Source organism: Agrilus planipennis, unplaced genomic scaffold (genome assembly GCF_000699045.2).
Source record: "Agrilus planipennis isolate EAB-ADULT unplaced genomic scaffold, Apla_2.0 scaffold57, whole genome shotgun sequence".
NCBI lineage: Eukaryota > Metazoa > Arthropoda > Insecta > Coleoptera > Buprestidae > Agrilus > Agrilus planipennis.
The window spans coordinates 1,244,397-1,266,507 of NW_020438879.1; the positions used below are offsets into that span (position 1 = coordinate 1,244,397).

The 22,111-nt window shown below is 34.3% G+C and overlaps 1 protein-coding gene across 1 annotated transcript in view; it reads right to left on the minus strand.

Annotated features, from left to right (window-relative positions):
* LOC108737361 (transmembrane and TPR repeat-containing protein CG4341-like) overlaps nucleotides 1–22,111 on the minus strand; it is a 163,628-nt gene that overhangs the window by 31,763 nt on the left and 109,754 nt on the right. The window contains exon 3 of the mRNA XM_018470179.1: nucleotides 704–1,583. Coding sequence (XP_018325681.1) covers nucleotides 704–1,583 — 880 coding nt within the window. The remainder of the gene's footprint in view (nucleotides 1–703; nucleotides 1,584–22,111) is intronic.

A 22,111-nucleotide genomic window follows, 5' to 3' on the forward strand; every position in this document is an offset into this window, starting at 1 on the left:
CTTTAGGTTAATAAAATTGTGATGATAATAATAATAAAACGTATTGACATAATTCAAAAATAAATTCCTTTAGCCAATGAAATAAAAAAAGTGGATGTTCTGTACATAAAATTAAATTTCTCTTATTCTAAGTATATTGTTAGGTTTATGATATCTTTTCAAAACTATTTTCATTGTTAAGCACGTTTAGGAAATTTTTGGATATCGACGGATTGTCCGACAATCATAAACATGAATATTAAGTATTATAAATTTCTACCCTCTGAGTCAACAACCTTATCATTAGAAAAATACATAGTTCACTCGGAGGCGTTGTACCCCCGTATCTTTGCTAACAGCAGGGACCGCCTGCCGACCCTAAAGCTATAAAATTGTCGGCACTTTAAAATTTAGAGAATTCATACATCAGCCTTTGATTCACTAACATTCATTTTTACCTTATTCAATTCTTCGTTTATTTAATTACACTAGTTTATATTTCATGTATCATTCGCCTTATCGTAGTTGTACTAGTTCTTTTTTATTAAATTATTTTTAAGTGAAAAATCAGTCGGTTTACTAACGTCACATCGAACTATTCTAGTGTAGTACATTCACACTAGAAGTGCAAGCCGATTAAGTTTTGCACAATTTTACATGCACGTTGAAAGTAATGCTAAGCGTGAGATGTGAATTTCTACCTGCAGGATTACAGAAAGCTCACCTTTTGGAGGGTTGATGTTTACAGCCGACCTGTACAATTTTTCCTCCGTCCTCCAGTCTTCGTTTCGTAAAATAGTCCTCGCACTGAATGCTAACAATAGCGTGACAAGTCCTGCTACCGCAAGGTACCTAAACCTTCGCACTTCCCACAATTTGGCACTTCCCAGCCCAACGAGTAAACAAAATCCCGCACTAGGTAAATAAAGCACTCGTTCCGCCACTACAAACCCGACATAGAATAAAAGATTGGTCGCGGGAAGAAATGGAATCACTGTAAACGCGAGCGATAACAAAACAGCCCTAACAACACTCAACGATGTCACCTTTTCATTTTTAAATACCTTCTTAACGTTCACTCGACTACAAGTACAAACAGAATGTGCACTTATATTATTGTTATTGTTATTTGTGCGGCACATCAATGTGTGAGCGTTGGTTATGTTATAATGACAAACGTGACATCGACAAACCCACTTCAGTGATTCGTTACTTATAACTAATGCCTTTTCCGTTGTTTTCTTACTTTTTGTTAATTTATCTCTAGGCATTTTCATTTTCTCCAACGTTTTCCAGCACTTGTAAGTGATTAGTCCAAGTATTGAATAGAAAACGAGACTAACTCCGTTTCGTGGATCAGAAATGGTTGTAATTCTTGGCAGTGCGTCCATTCCCCAATCAAAGCTCAATTCATGAGGATAGAACAGAATGCCTGCGTTAAAAACTGGAAGATAGAGGAATGTGAAAAATCTAGACCAGACTGACTGGACTTTTGCTACCGGATTGTCTGCCGTAGAAAAATAGGGAGTTCTATGGAAGTGAAGTCGAAAAAACAGCATCAATGCGGTTGACATGATCAAAACTGAAGCACTTCTCCATTGTTTCTGAAATGAAAAAGACAGCATTAAAGCATAAATATCAATTTTTATGTCAGTTATTGTTATTCTGTCGACGAATCATAATTCATAAATGAAATAAATTGCGTTATAATGTTTTAGAAAAGTTTTTAATTATTGCTCTACAATAATGTTCAGATTATATACGTCTTTATTATACATTATTTTATTTACGCTTATTTACTATATATTCTACGTATTCTTTAGTAAATGTAAAACATTTAAATAAATGAAAACAGATCTTCTTGTTCGAGTTGTTTTTTCCTACCGTTTCTTACGGTAAAACATTATCTTACATGATTCCTGACTCTTTGCTATCGTAGCCTACATTTAATTTCAGTAGTATGAGTTCCTACACGTTCTACCATTAATACGACCCCATTTTGATAAATTAAAATTTATCTGTTTCAATACCTTCACAATAGTTTGAGCTATACCTATAATAAGCATGTTGAAGGACGTTGTTTATGTAAAAAAATTCCTACAGTTATAAAATTTCAGTATGTTTATTGTAAGTCTTAGATATACCTGCATTTGCCAGAAAACTGATTTAGTCTGTGTAGTTTCCGAGAAATCGAAGTTCAAAATTTGCTTTTTTAACATTGGCTCTTATGGAGATCAATCAAAATTACGTATTGTATCAAATCAATAAAAAACTATTTATACTATGTAAAAAGCCTTGTTGAAGCACTTCACAAAGTTACAGAAATTTTTTCTGTCCCGTTCGTGAGGAACAAATAAAAAAGAATACGAAAAATGAGAATTTTCAATTTTTTACAATAAAAAGTATAGACACATGGCAACATCTCATACATATACAAGGAAAGATTACTATACATTTACACACGCATAGTATTAATGAAGTTTGCCAATAGTACATCAGTACCTAAATTAAATTGAGTGCGCTGTTGCCACGATTAGCACATTTTATATTGAAGTGAAAAATTGGCTTTTGAACGCTTAGATTTATGGTTAGAAATATTGAATGGAGTATGAATATAATTAGATAGTAAATTAAATTCTTTTAATGAAGTTTCAATCACCAACAAATTATTTAAAAAATTAANTTCAATAACTAAGAAATTATTTAACTATTTAAAAAAAGCATTTATATACTATTGGCAGCCATGAGCGGCCTCTATGTGTACGCATAGGCGTTCACGTCTCGCTCCCTGTCCCGCAAAGACGTGCACAACTACTTTTTTTTTTAACCATTTAGTCGAGAAATACTTTATGTAAAGTCTGAAAAGGTGGCAACCCTATGCACAACCCTCCTTCCAAGTTCCAAATAGCGATACACTACTTCTATTTCAATATTATTTAACAAATTTTAGGTTAGGTTAGGTTAGGTTAGGTAATGCTTTGATGTTTATTTAGTTCAGTTCTACAAAGTACTCTATTCGGTTGATATACTGTTTCATGTTCTGCAGCCCATTTATAAGTTTTATATAAAGTTCTATAGCGATTTTTCATATCATTCATTGAAAGAAAATGCAATTTTAAGGCACGCCGTATTTTATGTAGGAGATTTAAACTGGCAAATATAGGTACAAGGTTCCTCGATCCATTTTATGGGCGCAATAAAATAATCAGTAGCAAAGGCGAACCTTTCTATCGAATTATTTTTATGCATATGGAGCGATAAATCAGAAAATCCAATCCAAGAAAATCTTCGGGAAACGGTAGTCATATACTTCACCTTGAATAAATTGCATAAGAAGCTTCTAGGCAATTTAGGAACCACATCGAGCGAGGCAATTTTATGAAACAAGGAAATAGGCGTATTTCCGGGAACAAGCAATCAGGAACAATAACGTATTCGGCTTCTCAAAAGAAACGGACAGACCCAAAAGAAATTTGGCAAAAAGCGAATCGAATAGAATTCCTTGAGCTAAAGTCGTTCGACCTAATAACCAACCACAGTTACAGAGAGTCACGACGAATATTGCTTATATAATACCGCATTTTCATTCGATGTCGAACTTCATATATTTTGTACTGTTATTACTTAATTTTGTTTAAGCAAATCTTTCCGTAACTGTAATAATTGAAACCCATATTGAAACTAAATTTCAATCTCACATACGTGTGTATATATTTACCTACTAAACAGTTTTCCAAACAGTACTGACGGATTTAGGCTTCTCGTTAGGCCTGAAAAGCACCAGAGTATACCACAAAAACTCGAAAATTAACATCCTTTTTACAAATTTTTGTTTTTCTTTTTTTTTTAAGTGAAAAATACACATCTTCAAGGGTATTTCTTCTTTCAGTTTCAAATGTTCAACAAAGGTCAATAACAACTAACCGTTCTCTTACATAGACCATCGACTCTTGCTACATTCAGCATTTCTACGAAATAAAAAAAGCGAAAACACAACAGCAATGAGGAATTTATTACTAATGAACAAGTAATTAATTTTATAATTAGTTTTTAAAACTGTACGGCAAATACCACTGGGTTCATCATCAGTAAATGCTTAAAACCTGTTAATTAATAGATTATTTAGCAGTCCCGTAGGAAAAATTTCCTTTGAAATTCAATGGGAGTCAATGGTAAATTTGTCAATTCCATTCAAATCCAGTTGGCATAAATGGAAAAATAATTGTTTCCATTTACAATAATTCCATTAATATTTACATAGGAATAATTTCCCTTGATTTTCAATGGGAACCAATGAAAAATTTATAAATTGTATTTAAAACCATTCGATATAAATGGAAAAACAATTGGGGTACCTAAAAATGGAGAAGATCTGGTATGAGATTATTATAACTAAAAAAATGGAGAAAAACGTGCTGAAGTTAATGAGATTGTCAAAGCAAATTGTATAAATAATAAACAAGACATTATTTGGAATAATAATTGTCATGTAATTAATATTTTTTCCGTGGAGATACCTCATATTTCATCTTGATTAAAATGAATGTGATTTAATTACTACTAACAATAAAATTAAACGTAAAAAATAAAGAATTGACACTAGGATTTCCATTCGATTCAGGAATGGAAGTTTCAATGGAACGCAATGGAAATCTTATTGAGTTTGGGAATGGGATTTCCACTAAAATTTTAGAAATTTTTCCTACGGGATAAAAAGATTGTTTAAAAAACCAAAACTAAAATTTTAATTTCCTCCCAATGTTTTTAGGATAATAATAATAACTGTAAAAAACTGCCAGAAAATAAAGAAAATCACAAGCAATTGTGCATGATGATTATGCTTCTTGCTGCAGATATAGCAGGAAATGCAATAACATTGCAATTTGGTTTAATTATGGCTTGAAAAATATTAATTGTAACTAGCACACTTCAGGTAGAATTGGAAATGTTACAGTTTTGAAAATATTTTTATTAAACAGATCCCTTTGACTTGTGCATAGATAGATACGTGTTGGTACCAACTTTTAAATTTTAAAAATTTTAAATTTGTCGTCATACTTATTCCTTTGAAGTGTCTATCGAAGCATACATTAATAAATTAAAGCTCACTCTTGTGTCGATAAACAATCGGCTTTCTCGGGTATTTCCTGGCGGAATTGAACGCATTTACGTTTTACTTGTTGCATATTTCGTAACGTGAATGATGGTGGAGCACGCATTAGCTGCAGCTTATAGCCAATTGATAAATAATTCCCACACTCAAAGTAAGCGAAAGACGTAACCGTGGTTCAAAAATTACTTATATAATTAAGGGTGAGCCTTTTACTTATTTAAGTTGTAGTACTTTTTTAGACATGGATCTCGATTTCAACTATCTTGGATCTCAACAGCACGTCGTTCCGATAGAATACAAACCAACTCTACCTTTACTTACTGCCTTTAGACAGCGTTTTATAATATACTAGAAACAGTGTGAAAAACGTCATCTGTAGTTAGTACAGGTACTACTACTTTTAATGGAATTCAAAACTGTTCAGCAAGGTCCACAAGAATATGAACTTGTCGAACTGAATCCACGGCGTAACTAACTCTGAATACTGGCCGTCATATATGCTTTTTGTTCTGTTTGATTACGTGTGTTTATCGTGTAGGGTTAGCTATGCTGTGTATTCAGTTCGACAAGTTGATATCCTTATGGACCTTGCTAAACATTTCTAAATTCCACTAAAGGTAGAAATATACTGAAGATGACGTTTTCCACGCTGTTTGTAGTTGTACAATAACAAAGGAGTTTAAGAATGATCTAAACTAGGAGTGAAAGGTTTGAATTATAAAAAGGTGATGCAATTTGGACTGTTGATTTTTTAGAGTGGTGCAATTCACTTGTACATGAATTAATAATCTAAAGTCGTTTTACAAATAATGCTATAAACTGAAATTCAATTTTTGATAATGGAAGCACATGATTCTTTACGTACAAGTGGTGGAAAGTTTTTGACGGTTTAGAAACTGTTTACAACCACGTTCATGTAATCGAGATTCCACTTTCACGACAATACAAACAACTTTAGCGAATTATGGTAATGTCGTTGAAACTAGGTCAGTAATAACGACAGTCTCAAATTCGACGAAATACTGCTCTGAATATGGTTAGAGGATGCTATCCAATTTTTCGTACATCTCAAATAAACAGAGCACGGCACAGGCTTAAACTGGAGCTAATAGGCTAATGGTCTGTAAACATATAGCGCAGTAGTCGTAAGGAAAAACAGCACAAAAGAGTCGGCGCTCGACTCTGATGGAACTCACAAAAACGGCAAATGGTTATGAAAGATTATGACGGATGGCTTGTTAGGAGATTATCGGTGGACTCTCGCATGTTAGTTTGCTCATTTTCAAGAAAGTGACAAATAAGGCACACATAAATACGTAATATGAAATCACACATGGATTCACAGTAAAATAGGTAAAAGAGAAAGTTAATCATCCAATTTTATAAGCTAGAAATAGTCATTTAATTCGCTACCTAAAACTCTAAACAAACTGAATAACATGAGAAGTGAATTTGGAATTAGAATAAAATGCCTAGACTCATTTTATTGATTAGCATGACATTAACTGTCGTGTCAGTCTATGATAGTTTTTCAAAAAAATTGAAATATTATGTTTTTTATTAACTTTTGTGGTAGTTAAATTTATGATATATAAGCATCATACATATGTCCTATTATAAAGTTAGAAGCCATCCCTAATGCTCATATAGCAATGGTTCTGGAATATTTCCACCCTGTGGCAAGAACTCATGATGCATCACGCCAACGAAGAAAACTGTAAGCAAAACCTTCACATTCGACCTAACTTGGCGCACTTCTTTCGGTCTTGGCTCGTCCGGCAGCTTCTACTGGAATGATTGAGCTTTAATTTCAACGTCACAACCATAAACTCGTTACCAGTTATGACCCTCTGGAACAAATTTGGGTCGACGCGGGCGAGTCCAACAGCTCCTTAGCAATGTTAATGCGATACCGTTTTTAGTCGAAACTGAACAGATTTGGTACGAATTTCGCGGTAACCCGTCTCATGCCCAAATCATTTGTAAGAATCGAATCGCAAAAGCCAATTAATATGTAACGGTGATTCGACAATTGGCCAATACTATTTTCTTCACTTCATCAATGTTTTTGTCTATTGTTGACGTGCTCAGTCGTCCGGCACGCTCTTTGCCGTTCACATCTTCCTGGTCCTCTGAGAAGATTTCGTACCAACGATAACCGTTGCATCCGTCCAAAATAGCTTTACCATATGCGACAGTCAACATTCGGAATGCGTCCGCGCACTTAATTTTGTTTTTCACACAAAATTTGATACAGATTCTTTGATCCATTTTTTGGAATAGGCAAAATCGAAAACGAGCCAAAATAAATGCAAGCAAAGCAGCTATCAAAAATTAACTGAGCATTCAAGATTGCCGAACTTGTCGGTATGCGTGAGAGATTTAAATACCATAACGTCACAAAAAAATCGAAAATCGAATATATATAACCTGTAACCCGCGGAAATTCAAAATTCACTATACTTTTTGAATAGACCTCATAAACCATAGAGATTCTATACAGTATATCCACTCCTTTGATCAGCCTAAAATATCAACATTTTTTACAGGCCATCATAAATTAACTGTATGTTACACTGAACTGCCCTCTACGAGCACGATTTAGTAACTTTAGCGAAATATTTATGTGCAAAATGTATTTATGCTGTAACTTTACTTCACGATGACACTCAGTAAAAGTCAGCCGCTGCTTAGCGGGGAACTCCTAGATGAAGTAGTGAAGCATAGAATTTCTGTACTGTGTTACAGCTTGGAAAAGAAATAGAAAGTATCGTGTCTGATTATACGACAGCCGCGTTCTATTAGTTGTAGCGTCCAAATGAGTTATCAGAAATGTACTTCGATATATGCACTAAATATTTATGTTTCTTAATATTGAACCGCCATAATTTTGAACTCGTTTCCACATGTCACTTCTTTTGCATTACATAAAAACCTATGATCTACTTGTTTGTACTAGTATAATACAGGCCTGACGCTGGAAGCTGGCGGAAATTTTAAAATTGCGTGGATGCGCGGTGGCAAAAATAGGCAGTTTTAGGTATAACGATTGCAGCCCTCTTTCTTCAGTATTCCTATCAGGGGCGTAGATTAAATATTTAAAAATATGGATCAGTGAGCAGGTAATAGACATACAAACAGAAGAACTAATTGTTGATGTTGGTGACAGTGATAGAGATTCCCATGATGAGAGTGAATGTGCAAACTAATTATAAAACAAAAGCAATAGGTTTATTTTTTCCTTTTTGGTAATTTATGTTTCTACAGTATTTTCTAGTACGCTACTGTCCTATCTGTATTAGTACTATAATTTACGCCTACTGATAGCTTATTTGTGAATCGGTTCCAAGTGACTTACCCAAATAGATCATAAATGGGCAAGTACGTGCGCGACCGCTCGCCAGCTTCCTTCGTCCGACCTGTACTTTTGTAAAAATGACAGTAAATGAACTACTTCAGTAGGTTCAATTAATTCACGATTTACGCTGAAATATTCGCTTGGATTTAAGTAGATACTTAGAGTCATCTCAAACATTTTGCAACAATAAGTTCACATATTTATTACGTAATTCACACCATCTTTTTAACGGTCACAAAGTCTCGATAATTTAACATTTAACATAGGTGTCATGTGTACATTATGATGCTGTGACATTTTAATTTTTAATGCCGAATTTCATGGGCAATTTCAGTTTATATTGAAACTGATACCGAACGTCATTCGTATTTATTCAGAACATCGCAATTTACGAGTAAATTTGATTGCAATTTTATTTACACTTTCCAAAAGCTATAATTTACAGTTGTCCAGCAATATAGTGAAGAAGTAGTGTTTATGAGTTTTCTGAACGAAGTCTCTGGGATTATTGAATCGATTTTATAAATTATGGCAACATTAGAAATACATATGAAAGTCTCTACTTGAATAAGGTTTACGCTTAACCTGGTTGAATGGCGATGAAAAATGGTTTGCAAGTGTAGAAAATCGAAGAAAAATTTCTACATTTTAAATCCTTCTTTAAAAAATGCTATAGAGAATAAAATATAGTATCTTTCTATTTTCCAAACAAAAAGTACGCAGATATAAGATACAACCAAGACGACATCGTGAAAGTCAAGCGAAATATGTCGTATTACTCTATCGGAATTGGTTTAATTAATTGCAGATATTACAACCTGCTATTGTGTAAAGCTTGGGTTTTCCAACCTTTTGCACCGCGATTTCTGATTTCTTGAACATAAAAATTTCAAAAGATTCCCGTACAAAAGAATTTTTATATGAATGAATCATCTGGGGGTTGAAAAAAAAATTAGGAGTCAAATTTTTTTTGTTTAATAGAGTTGGAACACCCATAATTGTAATTAATAGCACATTGATCTTTATTAGTAAAGGTTTCCGCGGCCAGTAGGTGAGCTGATGCTTTTCTGATTCGAGTCTAAAGGTCGTCGTGTCTTGGAGTGGCTTCCTAACGTTTCGCTAGCATGAGTGGTAAGCTTCTTCAGAGGTCTTTCCACCTCCGATGCTGGATGCGGAATCGTTAGAAAACAACTCGACGATCATTAAACCGGAATCAGAACAGCATTAACCTTTATCGTCAATAAAAACTGTTAACTTATATTTGTGTTTGGTAAGATGGTAAGCAGGTACAGATTTGAGGAAATAAAGCACTGAAGCTTTGAATTTTGAGTAGTAAGGTAGATCGAGATGCAGTTTCGTTAGACCGTCTATCCAAATTTTGTGAGTAGGTATAAGAGATCAACTCGTCTTAAAAAAAAAATCGGGCAGTAATGATAGAAATAAGTCTAATTCTGTTACTTGGAGGTTTTGAGGGTCGCTGAACGCGAATATTTTAGTGACGGTCTCCAAGGTGCCTGGAGGTCCAGGGCGACTGTCATTCACTTCCTTTCCAGGAGTTATGTTTTAAATTAATTAAAAATACCTTAAAATTAGTTTTTAGGGAGTTTTGAGGGTTGCTAAATAGCATATGGAGTGACAAGTGTCTCTCTGACTCAGCATCGGCTACTTTGTATGCTGCTGATACATCCTTATAGCTATTTCAAACAAAAATGAAGAAACATAAGAATCTCTTTGCGGGTGCGAAACATGAACAGGAAATGCTAGAAGCGTTCGAAATGTGGTGTTACAGACGAATAATGAGGATACCGTGGATAGAGAAGGTTAGAAATGGTGAGGTATTAGAAAGAGTAGGAGAATAGAGGACTGTACGGAAGTCAATAAGAAATAGGCGAGATAGGTTAGCAGGACACCTTCCCAGGCATGAAGGTCTAGTCAGAGACATATTAGAAGCAGAAACTGAAGTTAGGAGGGGTAGAGGTAGACCTAGATTAGATTACTGTTCGGAGATAGTTAAGAATATGGGTTGTTCTAGTTTTAGGGAAATGTGAAGATTAGCTCATGATGATGATGATGCGATGGAATTTATGGAAAATACAAATAACTGATTTAACCGCAACTCCTTACACCTGAACAACAGTAAAACGAAATATTTCATTTCATACAGCATAACAACAACATTTTTCTAAACCAGGAGCGGGTACTGAAATTCCTATGGCACCCTCAACTGAAATAATACTGTAATGATATAATCTTCAAACTTCATGTCTTATCCTAAAAAATCTGTGAAGTAATTGACACGCATTTACCATATTACATAGTATTTGGGTCCTTCCACGCTATCTCCAGCAGTTTTTAGATCTCAAAAACAAATTGTAAGGTGCATAGTTGGAACCAATCGATTAACGCCTTGAAGGGGAATATTTATTAAAATTGGTGTGCTCACTCTAATACATAAGTCAGTACATCCTAGATATTATCACTTACATTTACTATGTGATTGACCAGATACCAAAAAATAACGATTATCATGACTACAATATACGGACAGAACCTAATTTGCGAGTAAATCCCAACAGACTAAATATTTGTTATTTAAATTGTTACCAAAGAAAATTAGCATTCATCTATTCAATAAGTAAACAGATTATTTACAAAGATGCAACAATAAGTATAAATTTAGATCAATCTTATAAAATATTTTAACAAAAAAAAGTTTTTATGATTTAGACAAATTCTATGAGGCATTATGATAGTACTTTTTAATTAATTTAAGTTAGATGATAGAAATTAAGTAGACACATCCTATATTGTAGAACTTGTATAATCAATGGGAATAAAGATTACTTTACTTATATCTACTCCATACCATTTACTATACAATAAATTATTAAATTATTATTCCAATTATCTGAACAACATTGTTCCCAACACTTCGCTTACCCCTAGAGCCCTAGACCAATTCATTGAATTTCTGCAATTTTATTATATTATTATATTTACTGCAAGACGTATAAACAATATTACCACACACAGTTACAAAAAGTTTGACTAATACTAATTATATCAGGTGATGTCAGATTCTATTCACAACAAATACAATTATTGCTACTTTTCCATTGTTCAGAAAAATCCAAATTTACTGCTTAGTGTGCAAATTACGATTTGAATGTTGAGCTATCATAAAATTCGGTAGGTATATGGTAACCGCAATTGTTACATTAATCTCTCAATTTCCTGGTGGAAGATACCTCAAGCACATTTGGGAGAATATCCTGAATATATGAGGAATCTTCATTCTCACATATGTGCGGCGACAGTGAGCGACGGCTTAATAGGTTTTAGCAGATGGAACGGAAATCACATTTTATACGTGTATAAGGACAACCTTAATAGTGCAAGGACATTTTTACAGTTTTCAGATATTGTGATGCTTCCAACGGAAATTAAAGAGTGTTAGTTATGCTCGGATTTTCACGTGACGACAATGTCGTTGAATAACCTTTAGCTCTCTTTTTGAAGTGTAGCAGCATATTATTCGATCAAATGTGATACGTTAATGCGATGCTTTTGAGAAAATGCTGTCGAAAATTCAGATAGCTAATCTTTCCATTTACCTAAAAAGAACATCGCATATCCTTAACTATTTACGAACAGTAATCTAATCTAGGTCTACCTCTACTTCTCTTAACTCATGTTTGACTAGAACTTCATGCCTGACAGGGTGTCCTACTAACCTGTCTCTCCTATTCTTTATTAACTCTCATAGAGTCCTCTGTTCTCCTATTCTTTCTAATACCTCTTCATTTCTAAGCTTCTCTATCCACGGTATCCTCATCATTCGCCTGTAACACCACATTTAGAACCATTCTAGCCTTTCCTTTTTCACCGCGCCCACTTCCATGTTTCGCACCCGTACAGCACCGCGCTCCAAAATACACCTTTAACAGTATTTCTCGAATTTCGAAAGTAACCGTTCGCGAGAATACAAGTGACTTCTTTTTATTGAAGGCGACTCGATCCTGCGCTATCCACTGCTTTATATCCTTACTACTCCTTCCGTTTTGACTTATCTGACCTAGATGCTTAAAATCAGCCACATCCAATAATATTTCGTCTCCTATCTTTATATTCGGTCTTTCCCTACTTTAAAAAAATCTAAGCATACTAATCTCTTGCCCCTCTGTATCTATCTTTACAGTTGTACTGCCTTTAATGACGTATAAATTAAAAAGAAGCGGTTTCAGTGTGCATCCTTGCCTGACTCCCTTCCTAATACATACTTTTAACTGTTAAATATCTATTATTCTATAACAGTAGTAAATCTTTACAAACGGCGTTCTAATATAGCCTTTCAAGTTTATGTTCGAAAAATAATGTAGATGACGAGTTTGCACGACGACCACAAATGCATCGTAATGTTCACCAAGTAACTAACTCGATATCAAACACCAATTGGGACAAAAGGACGTGCTTCAATTTCTCAGTTTCGTGACATCAATCGTCAATCACATTGTCCAGCACGTCCAGCAAAGCAATCGTCAAACGAAAAAACAGTAGCATAATTTCTAGCTTTCTAATTGTGGTTTGTAATACATGTTTAAATTACGAACATTACAATATATCCATGTATCTATGTAGGGTAAGGTTGGGTAAATCGTACCATAATCTAAATCGTACCACCATTACTTTTCATATTTAGGATACATATTGTGCTATCTTGTGTTCAAACTTAAAACCTATTATTCAATACAAATTAATGTAGATGTCGTGTTTTTTGCAATGACGGTTGTATTTACGAATATGGTGGATAATGAAAAAGGCAGTTTACGGGTGTAATATTTCCTTGTCGTGTCTAAGGCTTTATTTAATACTAGGTAAGTACAACACGATGTATTTTAGTATGCACTGATTTAATAGCAATTTATTGTCAACCACACACTAAAAGAAGATTAAAATATGCTGTACAAATGTTTTGTTCTAACTAAGAAAACAAAACGTAGAAGTCCGATAAATCGTACCGACAAACGTTGTTAAATCGTACCGGTACGATTTACCGGCCTAATACTTGTGTTTATGTGTTTTTATATTAAATTAGAATTGAAAACATTTCTTGTAGGGCCCAATGGTCTGTTATTTAATATTAAACTCATTAATACCGGTTGTCTTAAAAATAGCACATATCGCATTTGATTTATCAGACTGTTGTTGTACATAGGTATAATATAAAACTGTAGTGGCAAACAAAAGGAAGTACCATCATTTGCGTTCACTAAACAAAGTAGCCAACGAAAAAAACATGCATTACGGCCGGCTAACAGTATTGGACAAGGATTGGCACAACATCTTATAAAATTAGAAGTTTCTCTGTTTAGAAGCTTCTCTGTTTGGGATAACACCTAACATATGTTCGTCGCCTGACATTTCAAGTTGCTGAAAAGATATATTCCACATACTTTCAACAGAGAAACAGGACTAGGTCGGAAAAATTGGTTTTACAATTTTATGAAACGGCATCCCTTTTTGTCTTTGAGACTACCAGAGAAAGTATCTATTGCTAGATCTATTCGAGATTCAATAAGCAAAGCGTCTCGACCAAAAACAATTCAAATAGAACTAAACAGTAAAGATTGGTATTGCCTAGTATGCGAAAATACTGCTATTGAGGATATAGTGCAGTGCCAAAATTGCAAGCTGTGGGTTCATGAAAGCTGTGCAGGTTCTGGGAAATCTTTCAAAGAATATATTTATGTTAATTTCAAATCAACATTTAGTTTCTTCCATAAAACAAGTTTTAGGTACGATTTGGAGACATAGAGGTATGATTTACCGAATAAGTTTGCCAAATCGTACTGCTCGAAGGGTTTAAGTTTTATTAAGTTTCATATATGTTTTAAGTATTATATTTAGGTTTTCTTTTTCCTATAAGCAAAATAAACTTCTTTTTACTCAAAAATCCATGAATTACTTAAAAATGGTACGATTTAGCCTACCTTACCCTAATTATAAATTTGTTCTAGTCCTCGGTACAATTGTTATTTGTTTTCGGGCTTGCTGACCGTTGTCTTTGGAAATTACTTCGCCTTCAAATGCAGCAGGCATTTTCAACGGTTGCAGGTTGCTTACGTCGGTTTTAGTTGTCAACGGTCAGAAAACCCGAAAACAAATAATAATTATATATTTCTTAAAATTTACGATTTTATAAGGCGACATACCTTAAGGCCCTAAGCAAATTCATTGCAATTGCAGTAGAATTCCGATACTTTCCTACACTTCATATTTTCGAACTGTGATTTTAAAGACAGGGAGAAATTTGACGATGGATTGAATTTTGTGGTACAAAAATTGCTTTGCTGCTTGGCAGGAAATTAGCTTTTCAAATTTAAGCAGGGTATGTAAACTTATCGGAATAATGTCTACATTAATGGATTAAATAAACTTTTAAAGGATCCCTTAACTTCTAAAAGTTCGAAAATTTAAAGGAACCAATAAAATTATGCTATTATTCGTCTCTGGAATTATTGGCCATTCATCCGTCTAATTTTAATTCCGTTTCTTGTGAAACGTAAAAGATCCAATACAGAAAGTTTGCTTCCCGAATACTTTCTAAGTGGGTCACCCGTTTTTTCGGAAGGATAATCGTAGGACTTATTCGCCGACAGAAGACGGACAATTGATTCTGCGGCAAGAAGTGTCGAAATGTCTGGGAAAAAATAAACTCTCTAAGTTTTAAGTCATCCGATGGGATCGGGGTTGAAGGTACAGTTATTTCTTTCAAACTTAAAACGAACTGACAGTGTGTTTCTGCGGTATCGAACCTAATAAAAACTTGAATTCGGGAACAGAAATATATCCCTTTCGAGAGGTTTGTTCGGTTTCCTTGCTTTTGTAGAAAGGAAAGCTCTTAAAACGGGATATTTTATTCAGAATGTTCGAATCTACCTCATAAATTTTTATAACGTTCCACGGGAACGCAACGGCTTTTCTTTTTCAAAATTGAAAATTTACGCAAACTGCCAAGCTTAACTTATGATTTATTTTTTAAAAGAGTCCACTTCAAAGAAATGAACAAACAGCATAGTTCTCACTGCAATGAATTTACAAAAGTAGCAGTGAAAGCTAAATACGTAATTGGTCGCATTATAAATAACGCCGACTGATTTGTCAGAATTCACTCGCGTTTCTTACTCACGTCACCTTATAATGCAACATACATTGGTAAAAGTGGAAAAGCCTTTAAAAGAAAAATTGCTGAACACACTCGCTTCTTTCATAAAAGCTCAAGAAACATGCCTTTTCGAACACTGTATGCACAAACGCCATAATATTTATAATTAAACAAAAGGCTTACTCCAAATAATCATAAAAATTTATAAGAGTCTTGGGCCACATTGTGATATAATCCATATGGGAAAGGTGAAACACCCTTAAAAACTAGAAGTAATGAACACATTTACACTCTTAAGAAAAAATTTAAAAACGAGGCTTGACAGAACAATGCATTTTAATCTACCTAATGTTTATTACAACCTTCAGTTATTCATACATAACGCCACCAATAATGAAGGCTACGTACTACAACACCCAATACATTATCCTCAACTTATTCCAAAAGATGTCATTATTCTTTATTGTCGCCATATTCTAAGCCAATACTTTTACATTCTTAAGTCTATCTTTTTCCAATCATTCCCCCCACCTATGTTCTTAATTTCTACTAAATTTTCATTTCCTTCTTTCTATACTATTTCTTATTTTTCTTCGTCCCATACCTATACTATCTCATCTATTATTAACCTTTAACCACCTTTACTACCATTTTTTCCAACAGTTTCTGCATTTCTCTCTCATCCATCGTCAAATCTTCTCTTATACAGTCTATTTCAAGATAGATAGAAAGAATACACACTAGGCGTGAGCAAGACAGAAATAGTTGGAATAAGCTTGAACGAGCAGAGCTCTCGATGGGCGGTCTTAGGAGATCGGTTAGAACTGTACAGTACTAGACGAAAATGTTTAGCAATTTCTTAAAACAAAAATGTATATAAATTAACAATAGAAAACAAAGCAAAAGTTTTATAGGTGTGTAGAACGTTAAGTTAATTCACTTGTTATTATTTTTGGCTAAATATGCTTTTAAATAAAGCATATTCTTAAATTTTAACGAGGCAGTTTAAATAATTTTGCAAATGGTACTGTACACTTTTGTCTAGTTCTCGCTCGATGATCGGTGGAGAAATGAGCTCCGCAGACAAATACCTATGATTGAATTTGGAATTATGCTACGGCGCATTTCAGTAGTTCTCTCGCTTCCACCGTCAATCAAATCTTCTTTTCTATCACCCTTTCCCTTGTTCTCTTCCAATTATATTCCAAAGATTATCCGACTTAGGTTACTCTTTCCCCTCTTTTTTTTGCACTTCTATTTCCATTTTCTTCATCCTTTCCTTTAAGATTTTATTTTCTTCCTGAGGTTTTTCAACTTTTACTCCAAATACTTTCATATTCTTCCTTCTTGTAAATCTCTTTTTTTTCGTTTTTCATCATTTTTCCTTATTTTACCTGATTGTGAACCTTTATCTCTTCCAACAAATTTCATTGAGCTATTCAATTTATCCGTATCACTATCACTTTTCTCTAAATTTTTAATTTCTTCAAGTTGAAGTCTATTCTTAGTCAGCCCCACTTATCCTTGCAAATGTATATTCTGTAAACTGTAAGTTTAAAGACACAGTAGGTATTGTCGAGTAGAATTAATAAATTGATGGAACTATTCATACTGTTTTTTAAAAATTTAAAAAGTTCAATGTAAAAATTTGTCTATTGTAAAGTACGTAGCCGAAATTGCTTTGGATGAAAACACTTCAACAAGAAAAACGTCTGTTCTTTCTTACCCTTGAACTGAAATCGTATGACAAGGCTTACTGAACAACCCACGTACTAGTTCAGCCATCCTTAGCATTTGATATTGACTCTTGGACAACAAAGCGGAAGCTTCTTTGAAATGTCAAGTGCAGACAACCCTATAACCGTTTGCTCATTCTATTCTGGTTAATTCAAACTAACCCAGGTAGTAGTCTCTTGAAAGTTTCTCGAAAACTGTAAATTTCTTGTTTGAACTGGGCACCAAATTAGCCATTTGCAGGTCCTTTGCGTTCCTGTCTGACAGCACTTCTCTGTTCCCAAGAGTTGCTTGTTCTCAGCTCCCGAACTACTACAATTACGATTCGTCCAACAAGTTTAATTAAGGAAGTGAGAACTTAAGCACAGCTAAATCGTAAAATTCATTAAAGAAGTGACACGATGCGCCTTTGGCCAAACTTGGACGAAATATATTTTCTAAAACTTTTCCAATTTTAGTTAGGTAGACGGGCAGACAGGCAGACAACCAGACAGACGATGCTTGCACGTGACATATTAACACGTGACTTGACATAGCGTAACGAATAATGTAAGACAAAGTGTCTCCAACTTTACAACATAAATAAAGGAATTAGCCCCTAAATTAGAATAGCTCTTTAATGCATTGGCTATTGCGAAAGTTGGTGTACGTTAATGTGCACGTACAGGGTGGGCAAATTTCGACGTTCGTATGGGGTAACTAAAATACTGGTATGCAAGGGAAGAAAAACTAGGGAAAGAGCGAATATAAAGATAGGAGACGAAAAATTAGAAGAAGTGGCTTATTTTAGATACCTAGGAAGTCAGATAAGTGAGGATAGAAGGAGTAGTAGGGATATAAAGCAGAGGATAGTGCAGGGTCGTGTCGCCTTTAATAAAAAGAAATCACTTCTATGTTTGCGAACGGTTAATTTAGAAATTCGAAAAAGGCTGTTAAAGGTGTATGTTTGGAGCGCGGCACTGTACGAGTGCGAAACATGGACAGTGGGCGCGGCGGAAAAGAAAAGGTTAGAAATGAAGAGGTATAAGATAGAGTAGGAGAACAGAGGACTCTATGGAAGTCAATAAAAAATAGGCCAGATAGGTTGGTAGGACACCTTCTCAGGCATGAAGGTCTAGTCAGAGATATATTAGAGGCAGAAGCAGGAGTTAGGAGGGGTAGAGGTAGACCTTGGTTAGATTACTGTTCGGTAGATAGTTAAGGGTGTGGGTTGTTCTAGTTTTAGTGAAATGCGAAGTTTAGCTCAGTACAGGAAAGAGTGGAGGTACGTGTCCAACCAGTATTAGGACTGGCTACCTTATGATGACGATGATGATAGGATAACTCGGTAACTATAAGAGACCAAAAAAAGTAGTGGCGGCTTCTTATTGGTGTTTTCAAAAAGTTGCTAGTTATAAGAAAAGTTGAAAATTTCAAGTACTCTAGCAGGTTGTCGTGTTTTAACTCATCACTTATATCAAGAACATTTTAATGGTCCACGGTACTATGGCATCTTAGATTAGTATAGCATTGAGGAGTTTATGGAAAATTTATCATAACTTAAAGAAAATAGCAAGTCCTTGCAGCAAGCTGGCGCACCTTCTCTTAATACCAAAGCCGTTTCGGGAATATTAAACATCAATTTCCAATTGGATAAGAAGTAGTGGTCCAGTAAGGCGGTGTACATTATCACAGGACTTATCGTCACTGGACTCCTTTTTTGAGGAACATAGCAAAAATATGTTATACAAAGAAACAATTACAATATCAGGAAAGTAGCAATAAGACAAAATTTTATAGAATGTGTAAATTCAGTTTCAAATATTCATACTAATAATGCTATTTGGAGTATCATAATGACATCTAATTTATATATTGAGCATAACGGCAATTAATTTGAATATTACTTTAATTGACGTTATATTAATTATTATTAAATACTAGTTGTTTGTTCGGTTATGACTACCAGGGTTGCTCAAGTTTTCTTTTATCTCTGCAAAAATAAATTTATGAGCTTGTCTTCACCCTGGATAGTTATTGAAACATATTTCTACTACCACATCAGAATTGTTATTGCTTTGTATAATGCACTCCAAGGTGTCGTACTTTTCGTAATTTTTTTTAAATAATTTTATAAAAGTTAATTAGTAAAACTCAAATTAATACCACGCGTTTTAAAATGATCAACATGTAATCACTATCATATAGATGACAGACGCCCACTAGAAACCAAAGCAAGGGTAAACTACCAAAAGATTTTTTTCGTAATTAAAGGATAACCCATCGAATGCGGTCCTACACATTATAAAATCATTTTTTTAAATAAAGCATAGTCAACTATAGTTCCTGTTTAAAAGAATGCAGGTTTATGTCATAATTCGAAAGTGAATGATTTTTTTGTTATTTTTCCGACAGCACTGCATTCTATGTAAAATGTTGCCTGAAGAATGTAAAAGTTGTCTTTTTTGTAATCTTACAAACAGCCAAGATTTGGACATGCAGCCAAAACTCGAAATTTTCAATTCTTGCTTATAACTCGAAAACAAAAGACGATTGTCTCAAAAGAAGAGATCGAGAAGCAGCCATTAATTTTTTGTATTTATAGTTACCAAGTTGTCCTATACAAATGTCAAAATTCGCCCACCCTGTGCGCTCTATAAGTAGATTATGTAAAACTCAAAATTAGAAAATAAAAAACAATGGTGGAATGAGGAAGGCAATTTCAGAAAGTTTCACATAAAGCTACGCCTTGCTATAGTGATAATCTTCATAGATATCTTTAAAGTTTCTAAACGTTTAATCTTCAAATTCTCTAAATTACTGTTTGCAACATCATATACGTACATCAGATAGTATAATAATAATACACATACAGCTATAATAACATATAAATTGATTATAAAAAGATTTTGGAAATCAGCAACTTGGCTTAAATATTATTGAAAATGTTTTTGTTCTATCAGATACCTTAAGAAGATAAACATTCATTACCGCCTATCATTGGTAGAAATAGAAACAATTATATAAAGAGCAGAAGTAATCAGAAAAAGGGAAGAAAATTAAACTATTTGATGTAGAAGAAGCAATATAACAAGACGTAATTCATCATCATAAGGTTGTCAGTCCTAAGACTGGTTGGACACGTACCTCCACTCTTTCCTATCCTGAGCTAAACTTCGCATTTCCCTAAAACTAGAACAACCCACATCCTTAACTATTTGCGAACAGTAATCTAATCTAGGTCTACCTCTACCCCTCCTAACTCCTGTTTCTGCCTCTAATATGTCTCTGACTAGACCTTCATGCCTGAGAAGGTGTCCTACCAACCTATCTCGCCTATTTCTTATTGACTTCCATAGAGTCCTCTGTTCTCCTATTCTTTCTAATACCTCTTCATTTCTAACCTTCTCTATCCACGGTATCCTCATCATTCGCCTGTAACACCACATTTCCGCCGCGCCCACTGTCCATGTTTCGCACCCGTACAGTGCCGTGCTCCAAACATACACCTTTAACAACCTTTTTCGGACTTCTAATTTAACTGTTCGCGAGCATAGAAGTGACTTCTTTTCATTGAAGGCGACTCGACCCTGCGCTATCTTCTGCTTTATATCGCTACTACTCGTTCCGTCCTGACTTATCTGACTTCCTGGATACCTAAAATCAGTCACTCCTTCTAATTTTTCGTCCGCTCTCTCTCGTCTTTTTCGTCCCCTACAAAACAATATTTTTGTTTTACTTTTATTTATCTTCATTCAATACTGTTTTGTCAACACCTCCTCCATTTATTTAAAGCTATCTCTAACTCTTCTTTGCTAGGTGCTAATACTGCTATATCATCGGCAAATCTAAGTATACTAATCGTTTCCCCATCTATATCTATCCCTACAGACGTATGTAAGCGTTTATAATACTTGAACAGTTATCACCCTATGTATGGAATGAGAAGTGAGTTTAATTACACATAAGTATAATAAATAATATGGAATTATAATGAAAGCACTCCTTTCTTTGATTTTTGATTGATCTTTCAACAAATTCAGTAAGACCTAATTTGCTAAACTAAAAGACAAGTGTCATTACTAACTATTGAAAAATCTGAGACGTGTTTCGTCCACTTTAGTTGTGGGGTGATTCTCGTCTAGTTGAAGATATTTACCACAGTAACCTGTGTTTCTATAATCCCTCAGATTGCATAAAAACGATAAAAAAGTGGCTTGGAATGGAGGTGTGTGTCTAACTAGTCTTCCAGTTAAAGACCTTATAATTGTGATTATGTTACGATCTATTTTTGTTGTTTACTTTTTCAACATAAAATCTTGCAACAGATATAGAAGTAAACTTTTTCATTGCGGACGTTGGTTTCATTTATTTTCACAGGAAGTGGAAAATGTTATATGGTGTAATACAGTTGAAGCCAACTCAATTTTTAATAATCTAAAAGCATTTGCAGCGACAAGTCTAATTTGTTTCAATTTTGTAGTGCGAAACAGCTCTTTCTATTTCTGACTTATATTACCCACCTCCAGTATCTAGAGACCGTAGCTGGAAAGTTTGCTTTCTCCACTAATAACCGTTTCAAGTTTCACGATTCTCCATCATAAAATTAATTCTCAGTTATTTGTTACTTTCTAGTATCCCGACAGACAAACATTTGTTCGAGAAGTATCTTATTGCCACGAGGAAAACAATTTAATAAAGATCGTTTTCTTTTCGCTCGCTTCGAGCACGTTTCGTCGCCTCCACCTGACTGCAAAGAGTTGGTAGATATACATTTCATACT